Source organism: Podarcis muralis, chromosome 3, assembly GCF_964188315.1.
Source record: "Podarcis muralis chromosome 3, rPodMur119.hap1.1, whole genome shotgun sequence".
Classification (NCBI taxonomy): Eukaryota; Metazoa; Chordata; class Lepidosauria; order Squamata; family Lacertidae; genus Podarcis; species Podarcis muralis.
In genome coordinates, this window is record NC_135657.1 from 31,585,189 (window position 1) to 31,606,399 (window position 21,211).

Below are 21,211 nucleotides of genomic sequence, written 5' to 3' on the forward strand. Positions count from 1 at the left end.
GTTATATATCTATTGATGTATATAAAATTCTAACAGAAATAACACAGGGGAACATCATGATCCTAACAGATAAATAATAATAAAAATACTCATCCACTACATCCTGGTAGTTTGAGATCAAATCACGAAAAAGCGCTTGAATGAAAACAAAAATTTAAATGATACTGAGCCACCCATTTACTATGTTTTCAGACAGGTACCGCCTCTGCATATGTTACAACTGCCAATATGGAGTTTTTAAAGCACATAAATAGGACTGAAGCATTTGCCAGGGACATTATGCAGCCCTGTGAGAAAGTTGCCTCGTGCCCGCCCTGAATGTTTTGCTTTCATTATATCCCCAGTAATAAACGGCTTGTGCTCTCCTATCCTTCACAAATAAAAACTCTTAAATCACCAACAATTACTTTGTTCTCCTTACTTCCTGTGCTATAAAAGCATTCCCTTGTGTGATAATGGATGGTAATGTTATGGTCATAGCACCACATGCCTTTAATTTAAGCTACATGTGTAGGTATAAATACATTTTTTTAAAAAGATACATAATTGTGTGTGCGTGCGTGGGTTGTTTTTTTTTAAAAAAGGAAAGGCCTAAAATTTTACGACACTGGAACCTTCACTTAGAAACTGTAATTGTTCCAACAATGCATAATGCCACAGTGAGTAGACAAAAAGAGCAATTGGTGAAGGATAATTAGGGCTGGTGGAAATTGCTGCATGTCTCTTTCCCACTCTGCTGCTGGGAATGTTTGCAAAAGCACATTGAGCTTCCCAAGATGAAAGGTTGGCCCATTAGGATTCTGGATTAACATTTCCTCACTTTCTACTTTCACAGACTCACTTGGTTAGAAGCGGAGAGATGGATGAAGGATCGTTCGGGCTCTGGAAGTGCAAAATAATACAAGAGTTGACTAATGGAAAAGCCGTCTCATCCAGAGATTCCTGGGGAGTGACTTGCCCCACTGATTATGTTGGGAGGTGGGAAGAAATTGAAAATTAAACTTCTGATATCGTAACGCCATTATACAAATCTACGTTGTGACTGTATTTGTGATATTGTGGACCATTTCCGGTCACCTCACCTCAAAAAGGATATTGTAGAGTTGGAAAAGGTTCAGAAAAGGGCAACGAAAATGATCAAGGGGACGGAGCAAAACACCCCCTCCCTGAGGAAAAGTTGCAGCATTTGGGACTTTTTGGTTGAGAGGAAAAGTGAGCAAAATCCAACGTGATAGGTTTTTGTAACACTATGCATGGCATAGAGGAAGTGGCTCAAGAAAACTTTTTCTCTCCCTCTCATAACACTGTAACTTGTGGGCATTCGATGAAGCTGAGTGTTCAAAGATTCAGGACACATAAAAGAAAGTACTTCTTCATGCAGCACATAGTTAAACCATGTAACTTGCTCTCTCACAGGAGGCAGTGATGGCCACTAACTTGGGTGGCTTTTAAAAAAGGACTGGACAAATTCATGGAAGAGAAGGCTGTTGATGACTATTAGCCACAATGGCTATGCTCTGTGCCTGTGTGGTTGGAGGCAGCAATGCTTCTGAATATCAGTTGCTGAAAACCCCAAGAGTGAAGAAAGCTCTTGTGCTCAGCTCCTCCTTTCATGTTTCCCCCAGGCATCTGGGTGATCCCTGTGAGAACAGGATACAGTGGTACCTCGGGTTACAGATGCTTCAGGTTACAGACTCCGCTAACCCAGAAATAGTACTTCAGGTTAAGAACTTTGCTTCAGGATGAGAACAGAAATCATGTGGCGGCGGCACGGCGGCAGTGGGAGGCCCCATTAGCTAAAGTGGTACCTCAGGTTAAGAACAGTTTCAGGTTAAGAACGGACCTCCGGAACGAATTAAGTTCTTAACCCGAGGTACCACTGTACTGGGATGGGCCATTGCCTTTTTGCCTTCTCTTTTTGGGAGCAATGTGTTTTCTCTCTTTTGATGGTACGGATTCAGACTAGCAACTTATTCTTACTTTTATTTCACCTCATGTCCCATCCGCATCAACATACATTTGAAACACTCTTGTGCCATTTTAACAGCCATGGCTTCCCACAGGGAATCCTGGGAACTGTAGTTTGTTAAGGGTGCTGAGAGTTTTGTTAAGCATGGGAGGGGCTTTACAGACAATTGGTCTAGTCCAACCCCTGCTCAATACAAGAAATCCAGAGGTGAGGGTATTCCACACAAACAGCTGTCCTGTCTCTCTGAAGATCTCTAGCAAGCCTCTGGGTAATTGGCAAGCTGCTGAAACCAGTCTGAAAGTGGTCCAAGGCCCACACACTGCCCAGTTACCATCCACTGCTTGAGAAATACTAGCCTTCTATAAATTTAGGTCTGTGCAATTAAAGCAGCTCTGGTGCAACAAATCAACTTTAAAAACAAAAACAAAAAAACCCCAATAACAGAATCTTTGTAGCTAGGAATGGCCTAAAAAGTGTGGGATAGCCAGCTCCCCACAAACAAATCAAAACAAGTGCTCAGTAAAGAGCTGACATCATATAATCTCCCTGTGAGGAAATCAGGATAAACGCTCAATAAACTGGAGGAGCCTTTGAGGAGCCTAAATTCCCAGCCATTTTTATTTGGGAAACGGAGCTGTCAACAAGCAATGGTCTCTGCTGCCCCCTGCAGGTGAACTGCCTGTGATCTGATGCAATGGATTTTATTCCAAAGCAATTGTGTCACAGTCAAGACGCTTTGTTGTTTTTGTAGCAGGAGACTTCCCAGCCTTTCTGAAAGTTAACCATGAAAGCCTAATAGGACTAGGTAACACAAAAATATTTTTCTGGATCTATACTTTGGTGCTGGGGATTGCTGTAACAACTCCGTATACAATGGAAAGTGCTTTGGAGACATGCATAAACAGTTTTCAAAAATAATTTTACTACGTACAGGGATTAAATTTATTTATTAACTACATTTAGCCTGGTCAGGTACTATAGGATCATTTCCAGCTTTTACAGTTTAAGAATATGACCAAGAGGTTTGACCTTCCCTGTGTTCCCTCGACCTTTGCTCTTCTTGCCTGATCAGGAGTAGCCAGAAAGGGGCTGCTAGGGGTGTGTGACAAAAGTGTCTTTGCCTGAGGGAGTGGTTTCTGCTGTACTCAAAAGAGATGGTGGTGTGACCACTGCTTAAGAAGCCCTCCTTGGAGCTGACTGTTTGGAAGCACTACTGCTTAGCTGTAAATAGCCCCTTCTTAGAGAAGGTTCTTAAAGAGGATGGTGGTTGCTCAGATGCTGTAGTCCAGTAATAGCTGGACTTTCTCCACTCTGGATTCAGACCTGGGTTTGGGACTGAAGTGGCCTTGGTCACCATGCTTGATGTCCTTTATGGGGAACGGGACAGGGGAAGGATGACCCTATCATTTCTCCTTAATCTCTCAGAGTTGTTTAAGACCCTTGGCCATAGTGGCACCTGAGGCAGACCCCCAAATCGCACCCCCCTCTTTGCCATGAAAGAAAGGCTGAGGGAAAATCTACATCATGAAAAGAAGGAGGAATAAAGATTGACATCGGGATCTGCTGCCCCAGAGAATTCTGCCACCTGAGGCAGTCGGCTCACCTTGCCTCATGGGTGAGTGGGCCCTGTCTGTTAGATTAGCTTTGTAGACTGGGTGTGAGAGACAATTTGGTAGTTCTGATCCTACCTGCAAGACCAGCTCCAGAAGGCAGCATTGGGGGACTGTTGCTCAGTCCCATAGAATCTGTGCCGTGGAGTCCTGCAAGAAAACTATCTTATCTCCCATGCTGTTTAATAGCTATATGAAGCTGCTAGAATTTGGAGAGAGGTGCCATCTGCATGTGGATGACACCGACCCAGCTCTATTTCTCGTTGTCATCTGTCTGGATGAGGGACAATAAGCTGAACAGCTACCTTCCTGCAGCTGTCAAATGCACAGTTCTTCCAGCAAAACAGACAGCCATCTTAATCCCTAAACCAGTTAGACAGGAGTGTCGAGACTTAAATTCATTTGCAATCTATGTAAGATATGTTATGCTCTAGTCTTAAATATAAAACTGAAGACCATAGGAATTGCCCCTATGCACTCTAGTGCACACATTAAAGTGAATCGGGTAAGGATTCTGGTAGGGAGATGCTGAGCAAATAGAATGTTGATGCCATTTTTAAAGAGGAAGCACCTTTGAATAACTAACAAATAATCTATTCATACCAGACAATAAACATATATTATTAATAAAAGATATGATCAAACCATTGTAAAGGATCTCCTAGCAATCTAGCTCAACAGTTGTGCGGTGTAAAGAGTTTTTCGTGATTTAGTTGGTGCCCAGTGACACCTGGTGGCAGAATGTTGCCATCATATTTGAAAGTCAATGAAGAATTATGGATAATGGCAGAGATTAAAAACAAAATCAAGCATGATTGATCGGTCTGTTTGGTATCATTCTTCACGACAATGAACTGCTGATACATGAGCTCAGATCATCTGGTTGTTTGACAGTGAAATATGATTTCTACATTTTCCCACTATGTAAGTTTTCAGCATACAACCTCCTCCCCTCCTCTTCACCATTGGAAAAGACTGAAGGATTGGACATTGTAGCTCTCTTTAAATACCAGAAGGTTGTCATGTAGAAGAGGGCACTTTCAGAGAGCAGTATTAGACCTAATGGGGTGAAGTCACAGGAGGATAAGGAGAAAAACTTAAAAGAGCCCTGTTGGATCAAGCCAAGGGGCCAGTCAATCATATGACACACATAGCATGTGAGTGGCAATGCCCATCAACTTTTTTGGGGGCGCTAACCCCCTCAAATATTTTATTGTGGGGGTTAAGCTACCCCTGCCTCTAGGAGTTGGCTCCTATGCCCCCAAGTCTCATTCCTGGTCAGTCACCACCAGTTCAGACCCTGTGAGCATATATATGAAATTTAGATTATCATGCCCCAATTTAATTCAGCTGAATATCAGGAGAAATTTCTTAATGGCAAGAGAGTTCAACACTAGGCTCAGTTCCTTCGAGGAGTGGTGGTCTCTCTCTTGCTGGAAGTCTTCAAATAGAGACTGTTGGAAATGCTCTAGCCCTCTGTTTCCTGCACTGAGCCCAGGAAAGACCAGACAGCCTACGAGGCCTGTGCCTACTCTATGGTAAAAGGAAATCATAGATGACTACATAGCATGTCCTAGGGAACCTTAGCCTGGAGGCCAAATGCAGCCCTCTAGGCCACTCCATCTGGTCCTTAGGTTGCTCCCTTTGCCATGTCCCTCACCAGTCTTGTTCTATACCCACCTCAAGAGTTTTTCCATGGTTTGCATGTTTCCTTCAACTGTGACGGCGCTTCATGCTTAACTGGACTGAGAGATTTGAGGGCAGGGGCAGAAACCTCTGGCTTTTGCACAGCTGGAATGGAACCAACTGCACAAAATCAAGAGTCACATTCCTTGCTCCACTCCCCTTTGCCTCTGGCCCTCCTCAACTCTGGCATGCGGCCCCTGGAAGATTCCCCATAAAGGAATGCAGTCATTGTGCTAAAAATGCCCCGATACAACAGTGTTATGGTGTGGTTTCCCCCTCCACGGGTATCATGACAGATGAATGGTGAGCTATAATCAATATTTTTTAATAATCAACAAGGATACAAATAAATCTCTGCTGAGGTGCACCCACAATTGTGAGGCTTTGCAAACTGTTACCATTGGCTAAGGACTACCTGTGATGTCACAAAAGCACATGGCCTTTTCCTCTTCCCCAACAGAACCCAGTGGGTAACAGCTGTGATGTCACTGAAGGACATGGTGGTTGCAGTGGCAGATCTTCATGCTCCGGCACCAAGGGGGCGGAAATCAGGCAGGGGAGGGGTGCCCAGCATGGGTGGGGGGCCACCCTGGGGATTGCGCTGCGGGGAGTGGTGCGCTCCCCCCGCTCTCCTCTTCCTCCGCCAGTGGGTGGCTGAGGGGAAAGAGGCCCTCCCTCTGTGACATCACTGGGCCACCCCTAGGTCTCAGGTTTGGGACCTGAAATCTCAGGGTCTGAGGTGCTGCTGACATGGCAACCCTACGTCTAATAGACAAAAGCAACTCCACACATTTACATTGCAAGAGAGCATACATAACAAGTATGGACAAGCTACTTCCATAGTTGAACTCGCCTTCTTCCCCTTCTACCAAACGATATGGTTAATCTGACTCAACAACACCCACCACTCACAAACAAACCACACTGAAACCAACTGAACACAACTAACCGAGTAGCACTGTGGGTTAAACCACAGAGTCTGGGACTTGCCGATCAGAAGATTGGCGGTTCGAATCCCTGCGACGGGGTGAGCTCCGGTTGCTCGGTCCCTGCTCCTGCCAACCTAGCAGTTCGAAAGCACGTCAAAGTACAAGTAGATAAATAGGTACCGCTCCGGCGGGAAGGTAAACGGTGTTTCTGTGCGCTGCTCCGGTTCGCCAGAAGCAGCTTAGTCATGCTGGCCACATGACCCGGAAGCTCCCTCGGCCAATAAAGCGAGATGAGCACCGCAACCCCAGAGTCGGTCACAGCTGGACCTAATGGTCAGGAGTCCCTTTACCTTTTACATATGTGTGTGTGTGTGTATGACCTACCCATGTGATGCTGTCACAAAAACCCTGCACAAACACTACGCAATAGAATGAAATATCATTATCCCCATCCCAAACCACACAATGCATATGTCTCATACCAAATGTAAATGGACTGTGAAAAAGACTCTGAATTGAGAATGGAGACACTTTTATTTATTTGTCTTGTTACACAAGAATCTTTAATAAAAACTAATTAAAAAACAACTTGCCTTCCCATGATCTAATAAGAGGACATGAACATTTTCAGGGGCTCTGGAAACAGTGATAAGAGAGCGATCCAGCTTCCAATCATACCCACAGAGCAAGTAACCACTCTGGGCATAATAATCCTTGCATTATTAGCAGTGGCTGGGAGGAAAGAGCTGGCCTCTTCGCCATAGAAAACCACCTCTCAGTCCTTCCCACTCTATATTCAGCAAAAGTACTCAATTAAACATTATACTTGACAGCAGGGCTCTTGCAAGCCCAAGACTTCAGTAACAGAAATATATTTTCATGGCATTCTTTGGAGGCTCATTGCTGGCTGGCTAGAGCACTGAAAAGCTAATGGGAAATTTTGCTCAGAGTCCATTTCTTTGGGAACCACACCTGTAAAGACAATCATTAATTGTAATTGGGCGGTCTAAGCTTATACAAATAAAGTAATTGTGTAGACAGCGGTCCCAAACTCCAGATGGGAGGTCCCAGGCCTGGAACTGCAGGAAATGTACCTGTTTACACAAGTAGTTTCCCATATATACAGAGGCTCCCCTCTTCCTCTCATATCAGCCTTGCTGGATGAAAATGGAAGTCTTTAGATTATACCTGTGCAAAATGCAGATTTCAGCAGATATCATTTGATTTAAGCTGTGCATCAGGACATATATTTTTTTAGGGAAACCCTTCTCGTGACAGTCCTAGCACCTGCTACGAACTGTAACTACATTATAAATAAACCTTGCTTAAAGCCAGGAAATTCCAGAGGCCATAGAAAGGGTTTGGAGCAGTGCAAAAATAAGAAGTGTTATGTTAACGGTGGCATGGGCAGCAGGTGAGAGACCACTTCCTGTCCAGCTAAGGCAATAATTATAAAAAGGAGGGGCTGGTCTGTGCCTGGATAGGAGGCCACCTCTTTGGGTTTGGTAGAAGGCAGGCAGGATGTAAGTGGAATCTATTAATAAATGGCAAATGCACTTGTATTTTATATGATTTATTGGTGTAGATGTAGCCTCCTTGTGTGTTTCTTAAAATAAATGGTAGAGAAAAGAGACTGAACGAGGGAGAATGGATGAACGGTCAAACTATGGTTATGCAGGTCATTTAGCCCATGGAGAATTTTCACAGAAGGAAGTACACCACTCTGCCTATTTCTAGTTACAGATGAATTAAGGTTTTATTTATGAAATTAGTAGGCCTTGGCATATCTGGTGTTTGTCAGCAGTTAACTCAAACCTCAGCATTGGCTTGTGAAAAACATCTAAACAATGTTTGTTCCCAAAATGGGCTTGCTGCTATAATAGATGTTGCCTGGAAGGGCACGCTGCCCCAGGTTGATGAGTAACAGCTCTCACATGTTTGTCGGTATCCTTGCAACAAGTATTGCATTAAAAACACCAGTCGCAAACATGAAATCACTTTGAGAAGATTCAACCCACAGTCCGTAGCTTTGGCTTTTATTAACTATTCATACAACCACATACAGCATTTCTTTCCTATCATTCATTTTCTTCTGTATCACCCAATGCCGTTCTTTGAATTTTATTTTTATTTTTAAACGACTTTATAGCATTTAAAACATTTGCCACTCACTTCTCTTAGGAAACAGGCTTCAACGTAAAAAAACAAAAACAAACATAGAATCTTGCTATGATCTTGTTGTGCAAAAGCTATCAGGACTTGCACAAAAAAGGCAACAATGAGTCAGCAGGCAAAAACTTCCACCCCCCCCCCCCCAAGTTACTCATATAAGAACTGTATTTAAAGATTGAACAAATTTGCCTCTTCTTTCCTGGAAAAGAGATCACTATACAAAATCAGCAGAATATGAAGAATCTTGAAAAATTAAAAAAAAACAGAGTTTTAAAAATTATTTCTTTTTCCCTTTTGAAGGCTTAGCAAACAAAGCAGGATCTATCTGATCTCTCGGCAGACCCCTCACTGAGAAAAGCCGTGCTGCTCTTTCCTGCAGGGTGCCCCCACATTTCAGTCCCAAAGCCGTTAGCTCAAACTTTAGCTTGTCCAGTCCTATGGCTTCCAGTTCAGCAACAGAGTTGAATTCCAAAAGATCAATTGTTGAAGTCTCCTAACAAAAAACAAAGGGAAACAGGCAGTGTTTAAAATGTGTGTCATGAATACCCAAAGAGACAAAAAGCTTTTCAGCAAAAAGGAAATGGGAAAAACAACTACATGTTTTCAATCTGGGATATTGCAGTCATCTAACATGGTGCGTGTTGAGTTTAAGTTATAGGAGCATCCTTATAGGACTCCAAAATCCTGTATATATGTTTCAATTTAACCAAAGAGGTTCTGTGGCAGGATTGGGCAACCTATGGCCCTCCAGATGTTGTTAGATGATGTTGTCAGATGTTGTTTGCTCCAGCCAATGGGAGTTGCAGCCCAGCAACTTCTGGAGGGCCACACTTTCTCCACCCCGATCTATGGTTAAGAGTTGTTGTTGTTTAGTCGTTTAATCATGTCCAACTCTTCGTGACCCCATGGACCAGAGCAGCCCAGTAAATGGGACAGCATTTTTCTCAGGGCCCAGCTGAAAGTGTGTGTGAGTGTGAGTGTGAGTGTGAGTGTGAGTGTAGGTCAGCAGAATCTACTGAAAAATAAATTAAATAAATAACAATAGCCACCACCATCCTACTCTCCCACTCCCAAAAATGTATCTGGAAGGATGAGACATGACATTGCAATCATCACATTGTGAGTGAAAATAGAAGCTAGGGGAAATGGTGGCAAGTTGCATTTCAACTGCATTTCAGTTGCATTTATATATATATATTTATATATAAATAAACTTCTAATCAGACATAATAAGCATCATACTTACTGTGCTCTGTAACTGGCTCACAGGTTCCTGCATATCTGAGGCATGCACCTGATCTCTGTCCTTTGTTGTCCTGGCTGTTTCATGTTTCTCAACAGCTGCAGCTTCAGTGATAGGTGGATCCTCTACCATATCCTTTTTAGCACCCTTCCCTTCTTCTTGCAAAATCTCAGCTGCATCAGAGGCTGAAGAGCAGCTTCTGGAATCCTCGGAACTGCTGGGACACTGTTCTGTACTTTCCACCATCTTCACACGGTTGCCAGATGACACTGTGCAACTTCCTGATGTGCCAGGGGAGTCGTCATCTTCACTGCTACTGCTGTCTTGTGAACTGTCAGGGTCCTCCAAGCCTTCCACCCCCAACCTGCCACAATCAATGAAAATCCATTTTTAAAAAGTGTGTGTTTTAACAAATAGCATCAGCAAAGCACAGAGGCTTGGCAATTTGCCCAAAAGCCTTTTGCCTCAACAACTATGAAAAGAACACAAGTTCTGGCAATGTAGAACACATTTTCCTACCCAATTTCATATACAGAAGCTGAGGGTACTGGCAACTGGATCTTACTTCAGCATCCTTCACTGTACCTGAAGGCAGCAGGCTAGCTTACGGGGCGCAGGATAGGCTGCATGGGACACCAACCCACTCACTACCCCCTCAACATCTGCCACCTGAGGCAACCAAGTAGGGCCAGCCCTACCAATGGAATTAATGCAAGACCAATTCCAGTGAAGCTCCTGCAGTACTAAAATTCCATAGAAGTCACTAAACATCACGGTAATGGTATCAAAAGAGCAACTCTTTCTAAAAGTAGAGTAGAAAATCAGAGACCATAAGCGCCCAAACAAGCACGAAACTGCCAACACACTGTTCCCACCCAATTCCAAGGGGCTCATTCAATTACTCTGCTGAAACCATGGCACTCTGCCACCTTGAATACTTACACAGAATATTGCTATAATAAGCTGCCTTCTAGTTTATCTGCTGCATTCTGTAGTGAACTTAAAGGGTTCAACGTGCTGAGCTGTTGTAGAGGATTGCTATGAAATGGTTATTAATTTGGATTCAATGGACTACTTGCAAGCAGAGGCAGTGAGAAACCTAATTTCACGAGCAGAACAGTGCGTATGGTTCTTAGGATCCATGCCACTGTATTTAAGCCCACCTGCTTCCTTTTAAAGGAAGCAATTCTGTTCCTTTTCCTTACAATCTTTATTCATGCACCTTCTCATCTAGTTAAAAGGATCAAACTGTAATGCTCACCAAAAGCACTTCTTCTTCTCAGACGTGGCTCCCTTTTCAGAATCAGCTGGCCGTTTCCGGCTCTCACTGCTCTCTGGCGAGACCATTGTGCTAGAAGACGCTTGCATGCCTGAAAAGGAGCAAAAACAGTCAACTCTTCCTTCTTCATTTAATCCCTGGCATTTCAAATCAAACACAGACAAAGACATAATAAAAAAACAGGTATGAGAATTAAGAAATGAAAGTACAATTTCTATTTATCTCTAATTTCCCACTAAATGAGAGTTTCGTTTAGCTTACTTTTCAGCTCTGACAATGTTATTTAAGGCATCACCAGTACTCAGTGCAGATGATAGCAAACCATAGTGGTTAGTGTTGAATTTGAACATGGGTGACCAGGGTTCAAATCCCCACTCAACCATTAATCTCACTGGATGATGCTGGGCCAGTTGCCTTTTCTCAGCCTAACCTGCCCACAAGGTTGCTGCAATGATAAAATGGAGAGGGGGAGAACTGGTTACCTTGAACTCCTTGGGAGAAAAGGTGGGATAGAAATATAACAAAATCAATAATTTGAAAATCCCCTTTGCTTTGCTTTGCATTTCATTGCTCTTCCACAGAGTAATCGGGGGGGGTGGTGTTCCACTAAATTCTCAGAGCAGCCTTTTAAAATTTATCGAAATCCAACTATCAAAATAAACACCAAGGAATTTAATTTTCAACAGCCATTTTCCCAAACGTTTTCATCACAAGGCAATGATATCATTGAACCAATCTGCATGCCGAGGTGCCATTCCAAGGCCCGCAGAGGACTGCCACAAATAAGAGGGTTCAATTTCACTTAGATTGTTCACAGACCCCAGAGTTCAAACTCATAAGGTTCTACAAACTGTTCTCTATGCCTGCAGGTTAAGTCTTGCAAGTCGCGATGATTCCGAAGCAGCTAATCCAGTGACAGCAAGGAGGACACCATACAATACCTGCATGGTCAGAGCCACTGTAACAGAGCAGCTCAGTCACTGAGAGGTAGTGATCATGAGAGGTCAGAGACTGGGAAGTGGACCTAGACTTGCCTTCAGCAGAACTCCACGAACTGGATGCTGATGCAGGCAGAAGAGGAAGGAGGCACGTTTCGACAACCCCACCTTCCACCCGCTGAAAATCTGCTTTGGAGGGTTGGGCAAACCCTTTCCCCTCCCTGGGACAGTGAGGGAGGTGGAATGGAAGCTACAGGAGAAGAGGAGAATCACTGACAATTCTCTTTTCTCTTCTGCCCACAAGAGCATCCAGTAAGCAGAGTGAGAGACACCTTTGGATCATAGTCCCACCTATAACGGAAGAAAACTTTCTATTCAAGGAGAGAGCTGTCCAACCCAGAGGTTGAAAATTCAAGGCAAATACACAGGCACATGCTTCAACACCAGACCATCATAATGACAAGCTATTTAGCTGCAACTAAATAAGGGCCCAATTGAGATGTGTAATCCAGCATAACGACCAATGCTGCTCTCTGTGCTACCTTTGAGAACGGAATCCTCTAGCCTTTCTGCCATCTCGTGACATTGCTGCTGGTAGTCTGGGTTTGTGAAAAAGTGTTTCGGCTCTGCAAGTTTGCGCTTCAGTCTTTCCACACGCCTTTGCTCCTTGTCCGCTTCACGTTCCGCTTGCTGCTTCACCCATTCGGCCATTCTGTTAAGAGAGAAAAAGCCACATGACACTACATTCACTTTCATGTGTCCACTCTGCCATTAGCTTGATAGTTTCAGATCAAGCACTCTTTCTGCCTACTGCTGGGAGGAAAAGCTCCGGGTGGAACAGGACAGAAGATGAGTCTGCTGATCAGACCAACAGCCCATCTAGTCCAGCACCCAGTTCTTGCATTGGCTGGCCAGATGCCTGTGGGAAGTCTGCAAGCTGGACATGAGTCTGCCCACCTGCAATTAAGAGTGTCAGGAGATCAGGCCAATGGTCCATGTAGTTCATCATCCTGTTCTCACAGGGGCCAACCAGATGATTGTGAGAAACCCGCAAGCAGGATTCAAGCACAAGAGCACTCTTTCCCTCCTGTGGTTTCCAGCAACTTTTATTCAGAAGCATTGCTGCCTCCGACTGTGGGGAAAGAGCACAACCATCTTGCCTAGTAGCCTTGCCTTCCATGAGTTTGTCTAATCTTCATTCAAAGCCATCCAAGTTGGTGGCCACTACTGGGAATGAGTTCCTTAGTTTAAGCATGTTAAACAGTGAGTGTTAAAAACTCCCATCTTCCTACAAAACACAAGAAAACATCTTCATTTGCTTCCTTCCAAAACACATTAAAAATTACTTTTGTCTTTATTAATTGATGGGGTTTGGCAGGGGGCACTGTCAATGAGACACCAGAAAGGAAAATAAAAATCCTCCAGATGTTGAACTACTACAGAGAAAGCCAGGAAGGGTAAATACATGCCTTGTCCACGAAAGTTATTTTAAGTAGCATATTTCTAGTTTGCCCTTCACAAGAGCAGAAATATGTAAAATTAACAATTAAAACCAAAGTTCAAGCCAGACCAATCAAACTTCAGCAGGAATAAAAATCCCACAATACTCATCTCAGGCTCACTCCAAGCATTTGTTCTGCAATTCTACATGTGTTGCTCACCTCCTTATATATAATGTAATAAGGGCGACTGAAGGGGCTAACTGCTTTAACCAACCTTGTAAATAAGCACACAAAAGCTACTAGTCTGCAAAAAAAATTACTAGTCTGCATTTCTGTGGAGAGGAATTTTCTGTGAGAAATAAATGACTCACGCTTTTTCATGGTTAACATCTCGAAGTCTCCTTCCACTAAGATCTCTGCAAGCTTCTCGATTTGTTGTCTTCTCAATTTGAGCACCAAGCGCTCGGAGCATAGATCCAAAACCTAGGAGGGAATTACAAGCTGTCAGCAGCATAACGGTAAGAATAAGAGAACACTATAGCAAGATTATTTGGTAATGTAGTGTTAAACTGCAAGGATGCCTACTCAAAATCAGCCTTTTCCAACCAGATGCTGAAGCTGATGGAAGGTGTAGTCCGAAACAGGTTGACACCAGGTTGGGAAAGGCTCATCAAGAGTGTGATCTCACCTTTTTGTATTTATATTTGTCTTCTTCCCACTGCTACATGCAGAAATTTAAGATAGATGTTAAGGATTTTTCACTAAGTTTATTTTGCATCTATGTAGTTAAGAAAATGTTTTGTGCTTGCACAGAATTACTCTTAGCTCAGTTACACACAGGGAAGGTTAAACACTTTAGCGTTGGCAGAAAGCAGCTCATTCTGGGAAAGCTTGAGAAACAAGGCTTGGTAGAAAACTAGACTTTGCTTTTCACAGCTACATTTACAAGCTCCTTGCAATGAAAGAAACATATTAATTTCCACTTTCAGAGTTACATAGTATTCTAATTATTTAGCACAAAGTTGCAACCGTGAACCCACCTCCTTTTCCACCACACAGTCTTGGTTCCAGGCTGTAAACAGCTCCTTCTTGCAGCACATCTTCAGAATTAACAAGTCGACCATTACACTTTATGTAGAAGTGATCTTCCGGAAGACCCTAAATACAAACAAGTCAGAAAAAATTAAACATATACTGTAGGTTGAAATGCTACAACAGTTTAATACGTAGTAACTGGCAATTAGATTATTTTCCAATCTAGTTATTTAGAACTGTATGCTGGTGAAAAGACAGGTAAGAGATCTGGTTTCTTCTCTGTGTACAGATCCAATACTTGGTGAAGTAAATGTATACAAATATGTGCAGCACTGAACACAATATGAGTCACATCCCACTGAGTCACAAATTGGTAGTGCCACTATTAAAATTTGGAAAGATTCTGTTAACTGAATGGTAATAGATAAGACAAAAAGAAAGAAACTATGAATGCTTATAAGAAATGCTTCCAAGTCACAGAACTGTGAAACTCCCTTCACCTTGAAGTCCAGACTAGGTACACTTTCTAAGCGAGCTGTAAAACTATCTTTGGTCAAGAGGACTTTGGATTTAACAGGGGGACTTTAGTCTTCTTTTTATCATGTACCATTTTGTTATACTTTTAATGCTGTTACCTGCCCAAGCTCTTGGGAGGGGCAAAACAACAACAACAGAAAACACATCTACCAAGTGTTGAATTATACACCTCAAAGAATTTCCCAAATCAGTTAACATCAGCCCCATTAATAATCTCTTAACTGCCATGCCGTACTTGACAATGACTGTCAAAAACACCACTGAGGGACTTTCTCACTTTCCCCAACGGCTTCACAGTCATTCCTTTCTCCTTGGCCCCCTACCCAGCTTTGAACGCAAAAGGGAATTATGTCAAGCTAAGCTGGGTAGCCCCTTGCCTCCAGGTGCTTTTGGGACTACAACTACCACCACCCCGAGCAATTAATTACGCTAACTGGGGGTGGGGGTGGCGAGGGCAGTCTAACAATTCCGGGGGGTGTCCTCCCAGCTCCCGCGCCCCAACCATAAGCAACCCCGAGAGATCTCATTCCGCCCCTCACACAGGGACCAAGCCCCACCCGCTTCTTTCACACGAGCCCATTTTTTTTACCTGTACCCGGCAACGAGCGCGGAGTAAACCACAAACCGATCGATCTTCGGCCGGCAGAGGTACCGGCTGCGCTCCAGAAGCCAGCAAGTCCCGCACCCACAACGCCATTTTCGCCTTTCCTCAAGCAACACCGTCCCAAACGTCGCTCCTTCAGTTTCCCGGAAAAGACGCGCGGCCGCCGGCGCGCACCAGTGACGTAATGGACGCAAAAAGGAAGTCGGGCACTGGAAGTTCCCTGGCCAGCAGCAGCAGAGTTTCCTGGCAGCCCCCTTCCCTCCTTCCCACGTGACACGGAGGGTGGGTCTGGGAGGGATGCCTGGTGGAGGCAGATAAAGCGGGTGGGGGCTGGGCGGCAGGGTTGGAATTGGCAGGCTGTCAGGGGAAGGAGCAGGAGGCGGCGGCGGGAGCTTGCAGCGACTCCTGCTTCATGGCGGCGCTTCAAGTGATTTACCCCTTTGGAGCGAGAGCAGGACACAACCCGCCTTGGTTTTTCGTTCCCTCTTGGCTGCCTCTCCGCTCATCGGCCTTCTGTCCGCACTTACAGTATTTCCAATAACCCAGAAGCTTGCACGCTCTGCGGTGCGTGGAAATGCATCCGCGCTGCTTTCCCACCACGACGAGGGGGCGGGAGGGGAAGCCCCCCTGTTGTTACAGGAGTGTGCACTTCCTTTTGAAAAATGACGAGTCTTAGGCGGGGTGCGGGGGGAGCTGAGTGGGAAATGTTGCAACCTGGGGTGCATAGCAACATTTGCAACTCTCCTTCCCCTTATTTCGCTAGGCTTGGTATATTTTTAAAACCCGCCAAGGAGAGCTCGCCTTTCCTCCTCCTCTCTCTCCCCCCACCCCACCCCCGCGCTCCTCTTATCTCTTCCGCACGGTTTATTGTGTTCGCAAACGCCATATTCCCTGACAATGCCAGCTTGGGAGCAACGATCTGGAGAGCTCCGGGGCAACGATCTGTGTCCTCTCCTCTCCCCCCCGCCCCCCGGCTCTCCAGGTGGTAGCATAGTAAATGCGACTGCCCGTGTTACCGTGCCAGTGGCAGCAGCAACGAGACAGGAGTGGCTGTGCCCGTTTCGGAGGCGATGCGCAGCCCTCGGTCTCGCAACAGCTACCGCCTCACTCCCGGCCTTTCCTGAAAAGACTTGTGCAAGCGGCGAGGAAGGGAGGGAGGAACTAAGGCAGGGGAAATTGAGACTTGAACTACACAAGACTCCAGCAACACCACCAGGCTCCTTCAAAGCCATCCCTTTTCTACAAAGACGCAGAACATAAATATGTGCAAGAGCTCTCTCGCTCTCCCAGCTACAGGCGCGCGCGCGCACACACACACACATACACTCACAGCGCCTGGGTCTTCAGCTTGTAAAACAAGTATGGCGCAAATCTGAACAGATCTTTTTGAAAGAGGAGTGGGAACAGCCTGAAGATATGGCAGCAACCCCGAGTGGACCTCCATAATGACTGCTTATGTCGAGGTGTGGCTGGATATTTCATGTATGGCTCACGCTGTAGTTGAAAGCCAACCTCAAAACAATGAAGGCAGTGTTGATTCAATGCAAGGAAAAGGCCCTGTTGCACTACTAACTCAAAACGCACTCCTCTCCAGCCAGTCTAAGGGTGCACATAAATGTCACCAGGCATTGTATAAGAGATTCACATTCTAAGGCCAAAAAAACAGCATTTCGAATCCATCCCAACATGTCAATGTCCGCTCAAATGGGAATCATGAAAACATAGCTTTGGATAAGGACTCTGCATAACTTGATCTGCTATCACTGTACAGAGAAACTGATGTTGTCACTATCAAGCATAGTGTGAAGGATGGTTTTGATAATAGAGATCTAATTATATGGTCTAGCAAGAAGGGTGGTAAAGCAGTTATAGTTTGAGACCTTGGAGATGATAATTCAATTCTAAATAAAGGCAGCATTGTGCAAGTATATGTGGGAGGTAGTCCTGTGAACTGGAATCCCTGGTTCCTAACCTCAGAAATGTAAAAGCTATTGGGGGTCTCCAGTGTGACAAGAGGCACATGCTCAGGTGCTCCTTCTATTTTCATATTCTAAGGGATGAGTTTAGGATTTCATAACGGGCTGGGGCCTACCTTCTAGGCATTTTCACTGGTGTAAATGTTGACGTTAAAGTTACTTCTATAAGATGCTATCATGTTGACTGTAAAATCAGTTGGTATGTGTTTTATTGCCTCCCACTCCTCAAAAAGCTCAGTTAAAAAACTGATGATGAAATATTTAAAAAGGTAAAGGTACCCCTGCCCGTACGGGCCAGTCGTGTCCGACTCTAGGGTCGTGCGCCCATCTCACTTAAGAGGCCAGGGGCCAGCGCTGTCCGCAGACACTTCCAGGTCACGTGGCCAGCGTGACAAGCTGCATCTGGTGAGCCAATGCAGCACACGGAAACGCCGTTTACCTTCCCACTAGTAAGCGGTCCCTATTTATCTACTTGCACCCGGGGTGCTTTCGAACTGCTAGGTTGGCAGGCGCTGGGACCGAACGACGGGAGCGCACCCCGCTGCGGGGATTCGAACCGCCGACCTGACGATCGGCAAGTCCTAGGCGCTGAGGTTTTACCCACAATGCCACCCGCGTCCCTAGTTAAAAAACTGATGATGAAATATTTAATTGAATCTAAAACCTAATTATGACAATAAATGCGCAAACAAAACAAAAAACAAAACTCCCATTTCAATCCATAAACATTTATTCTCCCCTCTCAGCCCATCTGACTGTCTTATGAGACTATGGCTTCATGAACAATGTTTAATACAATGCTAGCTTCTAAACACAATCCAATGTGCTTGTTCTTACCCTTAGTACCCTGTACGCCTTGGGACCTGGGTATCTTAAGGACCTCCTCTGCCCATGTGTACCCCCACATGTTATCCATTCAACACTGACAGTCCTGCTCCATGTGCCCCTCCCGCCAACTGAAGCTTGGCAGTGATACCTAGGAGCAAGACCTCTTCAGCTGTTGCACCAACTTTATCCAGTGCCCTCCCCAGTAAGTGCCAAATGGGCTCCAACACCGTGTGGTTTCAGATGCCTGACAAAAAACATTATTTATTAATACCTTTGGGATCAGTTCAGTTGATTCTAAACCGCTCTACTCCACCCCAAGTTTATTTAGGACTATTAGACCCACCTACTAGCCAGAGTCCTCTGGTGGCTTCCAATATATTTAAAATACAGTAAAATAGACAAGAGTTACAATGGGTGGTATTCAACCATGTTTTATTCAGAATAGAACCACTGAAATTAATGACCTAACTTAGACATGTTCATTAATTTAAAAGGGTTTACTCTGAGTAAAACTTAGTTTAATAGCACCCTGTGTGTATAATCACAAAAAGGCGGCTGCTGATCTTTATCACAGCTTTTGGCTCTGTTGGCAGATGTAGGGGGTGCTGGGGGAGTAATTATGTTAGCATGCCCCCCCCCCCGCTGCCGCCCCAGTGCTCAGATATTCAAACTGCCACTCTAGAATTGAATCTCCTGGCCTGGAAATGGCTGCCAAAGGAGGCAGATGTTAGTCCTTGGCAGGCCACGACTTCATTGCTGAGCTGCTGTCTCTTACAGTCTATAGAGCTGGTACTAGCAGATGCAGGAAACACTGAGGAAGCAAATAGCATAGAATCAGATTCGTTGATTTGGAAGAGACCCTGAGTGATATCTAGTCCAATGCGCTGCAATGCAAGGATCTCAACTAAAGCACCCATGACAGATGGCCATCCAACCTCTGCTTAAAAGCCTTAATGAAGGAAAGTCCATCACCTTCTGAGGAGTCTGTTCCACTGTTGAACAGCTCCCACGGTCATAAAGTTCTTCGTGATGTTTAGTTGGAATCTCCTTTCTTGTGAGATGAAGCCATTGGTTCGAGCCCAGCCTCCAGAGCAGGAGAAAACAAGTTTGCTCCATCTTCCATGTGACAGCCTTTTAGATATTTGAACATGACTATCATACCTCCTTTCAGTCTCCTCTTTTCCAAGCTAAACATACCCAGCTCCCTCAACTGTTCCTCATAAGGTTTCTCAGATTGTGGTGCCCAGAACTGGGTGCTACTTGTCCTTTATTTCTAGGATGACAAGAAACTATTAGGGTGCACTCTTTGGGTCTGGTCAGTCAACCAGCTACAAATCCATCTAACAGTTACCTCATCCAGCTCACATGTTACCAGCTTCTCTGCAAGAATATCATGGGGACTTGGTTAAACGTCTTGCTGAAATCAAGATACACTACGTCCACAGCATTCCCCCGATCCACCAAGCTTGTAACTATATAAAAAAAATGAAATGGGATTCATCTGGCATTAGTTGTTTCTGAGAAACATGTGCTGGGTCTTAGTAATCACAGCATTATTATCTATGTGCTCACAGACCAACCATTTAATTATCTGTTCTAGGACATTTCCTGGTGTCGACGTCAAGCTGTTGGTAGTTACCTGGGTCTTCTTCTTTCCCTTTTTTGAAGAAGGGAACAATATTCACTTATTATTTTTAACCTCTCTGACATTATTTTAAGAGAGGTTAAAAATAATAACAGTTTCCTCAGCTATGTTCAAAGTAAGATGAAGAATAAGCAAGTACAGCACAGTCGTACCTTGGATCCCGAATGCCCTGGAACTTGGACGTTTTGGCTTCCAAACGCCACAAACCCGGAAATGATTGTTCTGGTTTGTGAACATTCTTTTGGAACCTGAACATCTGATGGGGCTTCCACGGCTTCTGATTGGCTGCAGGAGCTTTCTGCAGCCAATCAGAAGCTGTGATTTGGTTTTCGAACATTTTTGACATTATTTTAAGACTAAAGATAAAGTCTTAGGATAAACAAAGAGGGGAAGGATTTGCTGAACTAACAAATTGAAATGGAATACAAAAAGGGAGGTATGAGGAGGTCCGGGAAACAAGCAAATGAAAGAAATTGATGGAAAGATGGAATTGTTTTTTAACTATTTTTATTTTGTATTTTTCTTTTTTCATTCTGTAAAATTCTAATAAATATCTTTTTTTAAAAAAATATTTTTAACCTCTCTTACAAGCCTGAGCTAATTCTGAGCTTTGGCCTGCCTGACCTTCCCCCTGCAACTGTTGGCTACTTGTGTATACTCTTCCTTCATGATTTCCCCTTTCTTCCATTTTTTATATATGTCCTTAAATACTGGCTATGTCCGGGAAATTCTGGACATATGTCAACCATATTGTACCTACATGGATCAGAAGGAAAGGATTGTATTCAGTGGACTTATAAGACTTTGCAACCTCCCCCCTAGTCCAACTATGAGAAAGCTCAGGCTCGTGGGACCTCCACTAATTGCTAATATGCCACCCAGTCTAATTCAGGGTGTTGAGATTAGCCTATAAAACTCCATAATGAACTAGAACCTAAATACATGCAGGAAAACCTCTGCCTATACTGTATCAATCTTCTTGAGAGCCAGTGTGGTGTAGTGGTTAAGAGCGGTAGTCTCGTAATCTGGGGAACCGGGTTCGTGTCTCCGCTCCTCCACATGCAGCTGCTGGGTGACCTTGGGCCAGTCACACTTCTCTTAAGTCTCTCAGCCTCACTCACCTCACAGAGTGTTTGTTGTGGGGGAGGAAGGGAAAGGAGATTGTTAGCCGCTTTGAGACTCCTTAAAGGGAGTGAAAGGCGGGATATCAAATCCAAACTCTTCTTCTTCTTCTTCTTCAGCTCCAGCCTGCTGCGGACACATTTATTGTCTCTTGTCCTTTCACTTGAAGATACATATGGAACCTTCACTAGTGGGT

The 21,211-nt window shown here is 44.4% G+C and overlaps 1 protein-coding gene across 1 annotated transcript; it reads right to left on the bottom strand.

Moving 5' to 3' along the window:
- Nucleotides 1-8,209: 8,209 nt before the first annotated feature.
- On the bottom strand, nt 8,210-15,678 carry SDE2 (spliceosome associated SDE2). Its single transcript, XM_028724515.2, has 7 exons — nt 15,430-15,678; nt 14,309-14,426; nt 13,640-13,751; nt 12,369-12,538; nt 10,871-10,979; nt 9,613-9,973; nt 8,210-8,859 (listed from the first exon to the last, which is right to left on the bottom strand). The coding sequence occupies exons 1-7, from the start codon at nt 15,535-15,537 to the stop codon at nt 8,644-8,646; spliced, it is 1,194 nt and encodes a 397-aa protein (XP_028580348.2). The 5' UTR covers nt 15,538-15,678; the 3' UTR covers nt 8,210-8,643.
- Nucleotides 15,679-21,211: the final 5,533 nt, after the last annotated feature.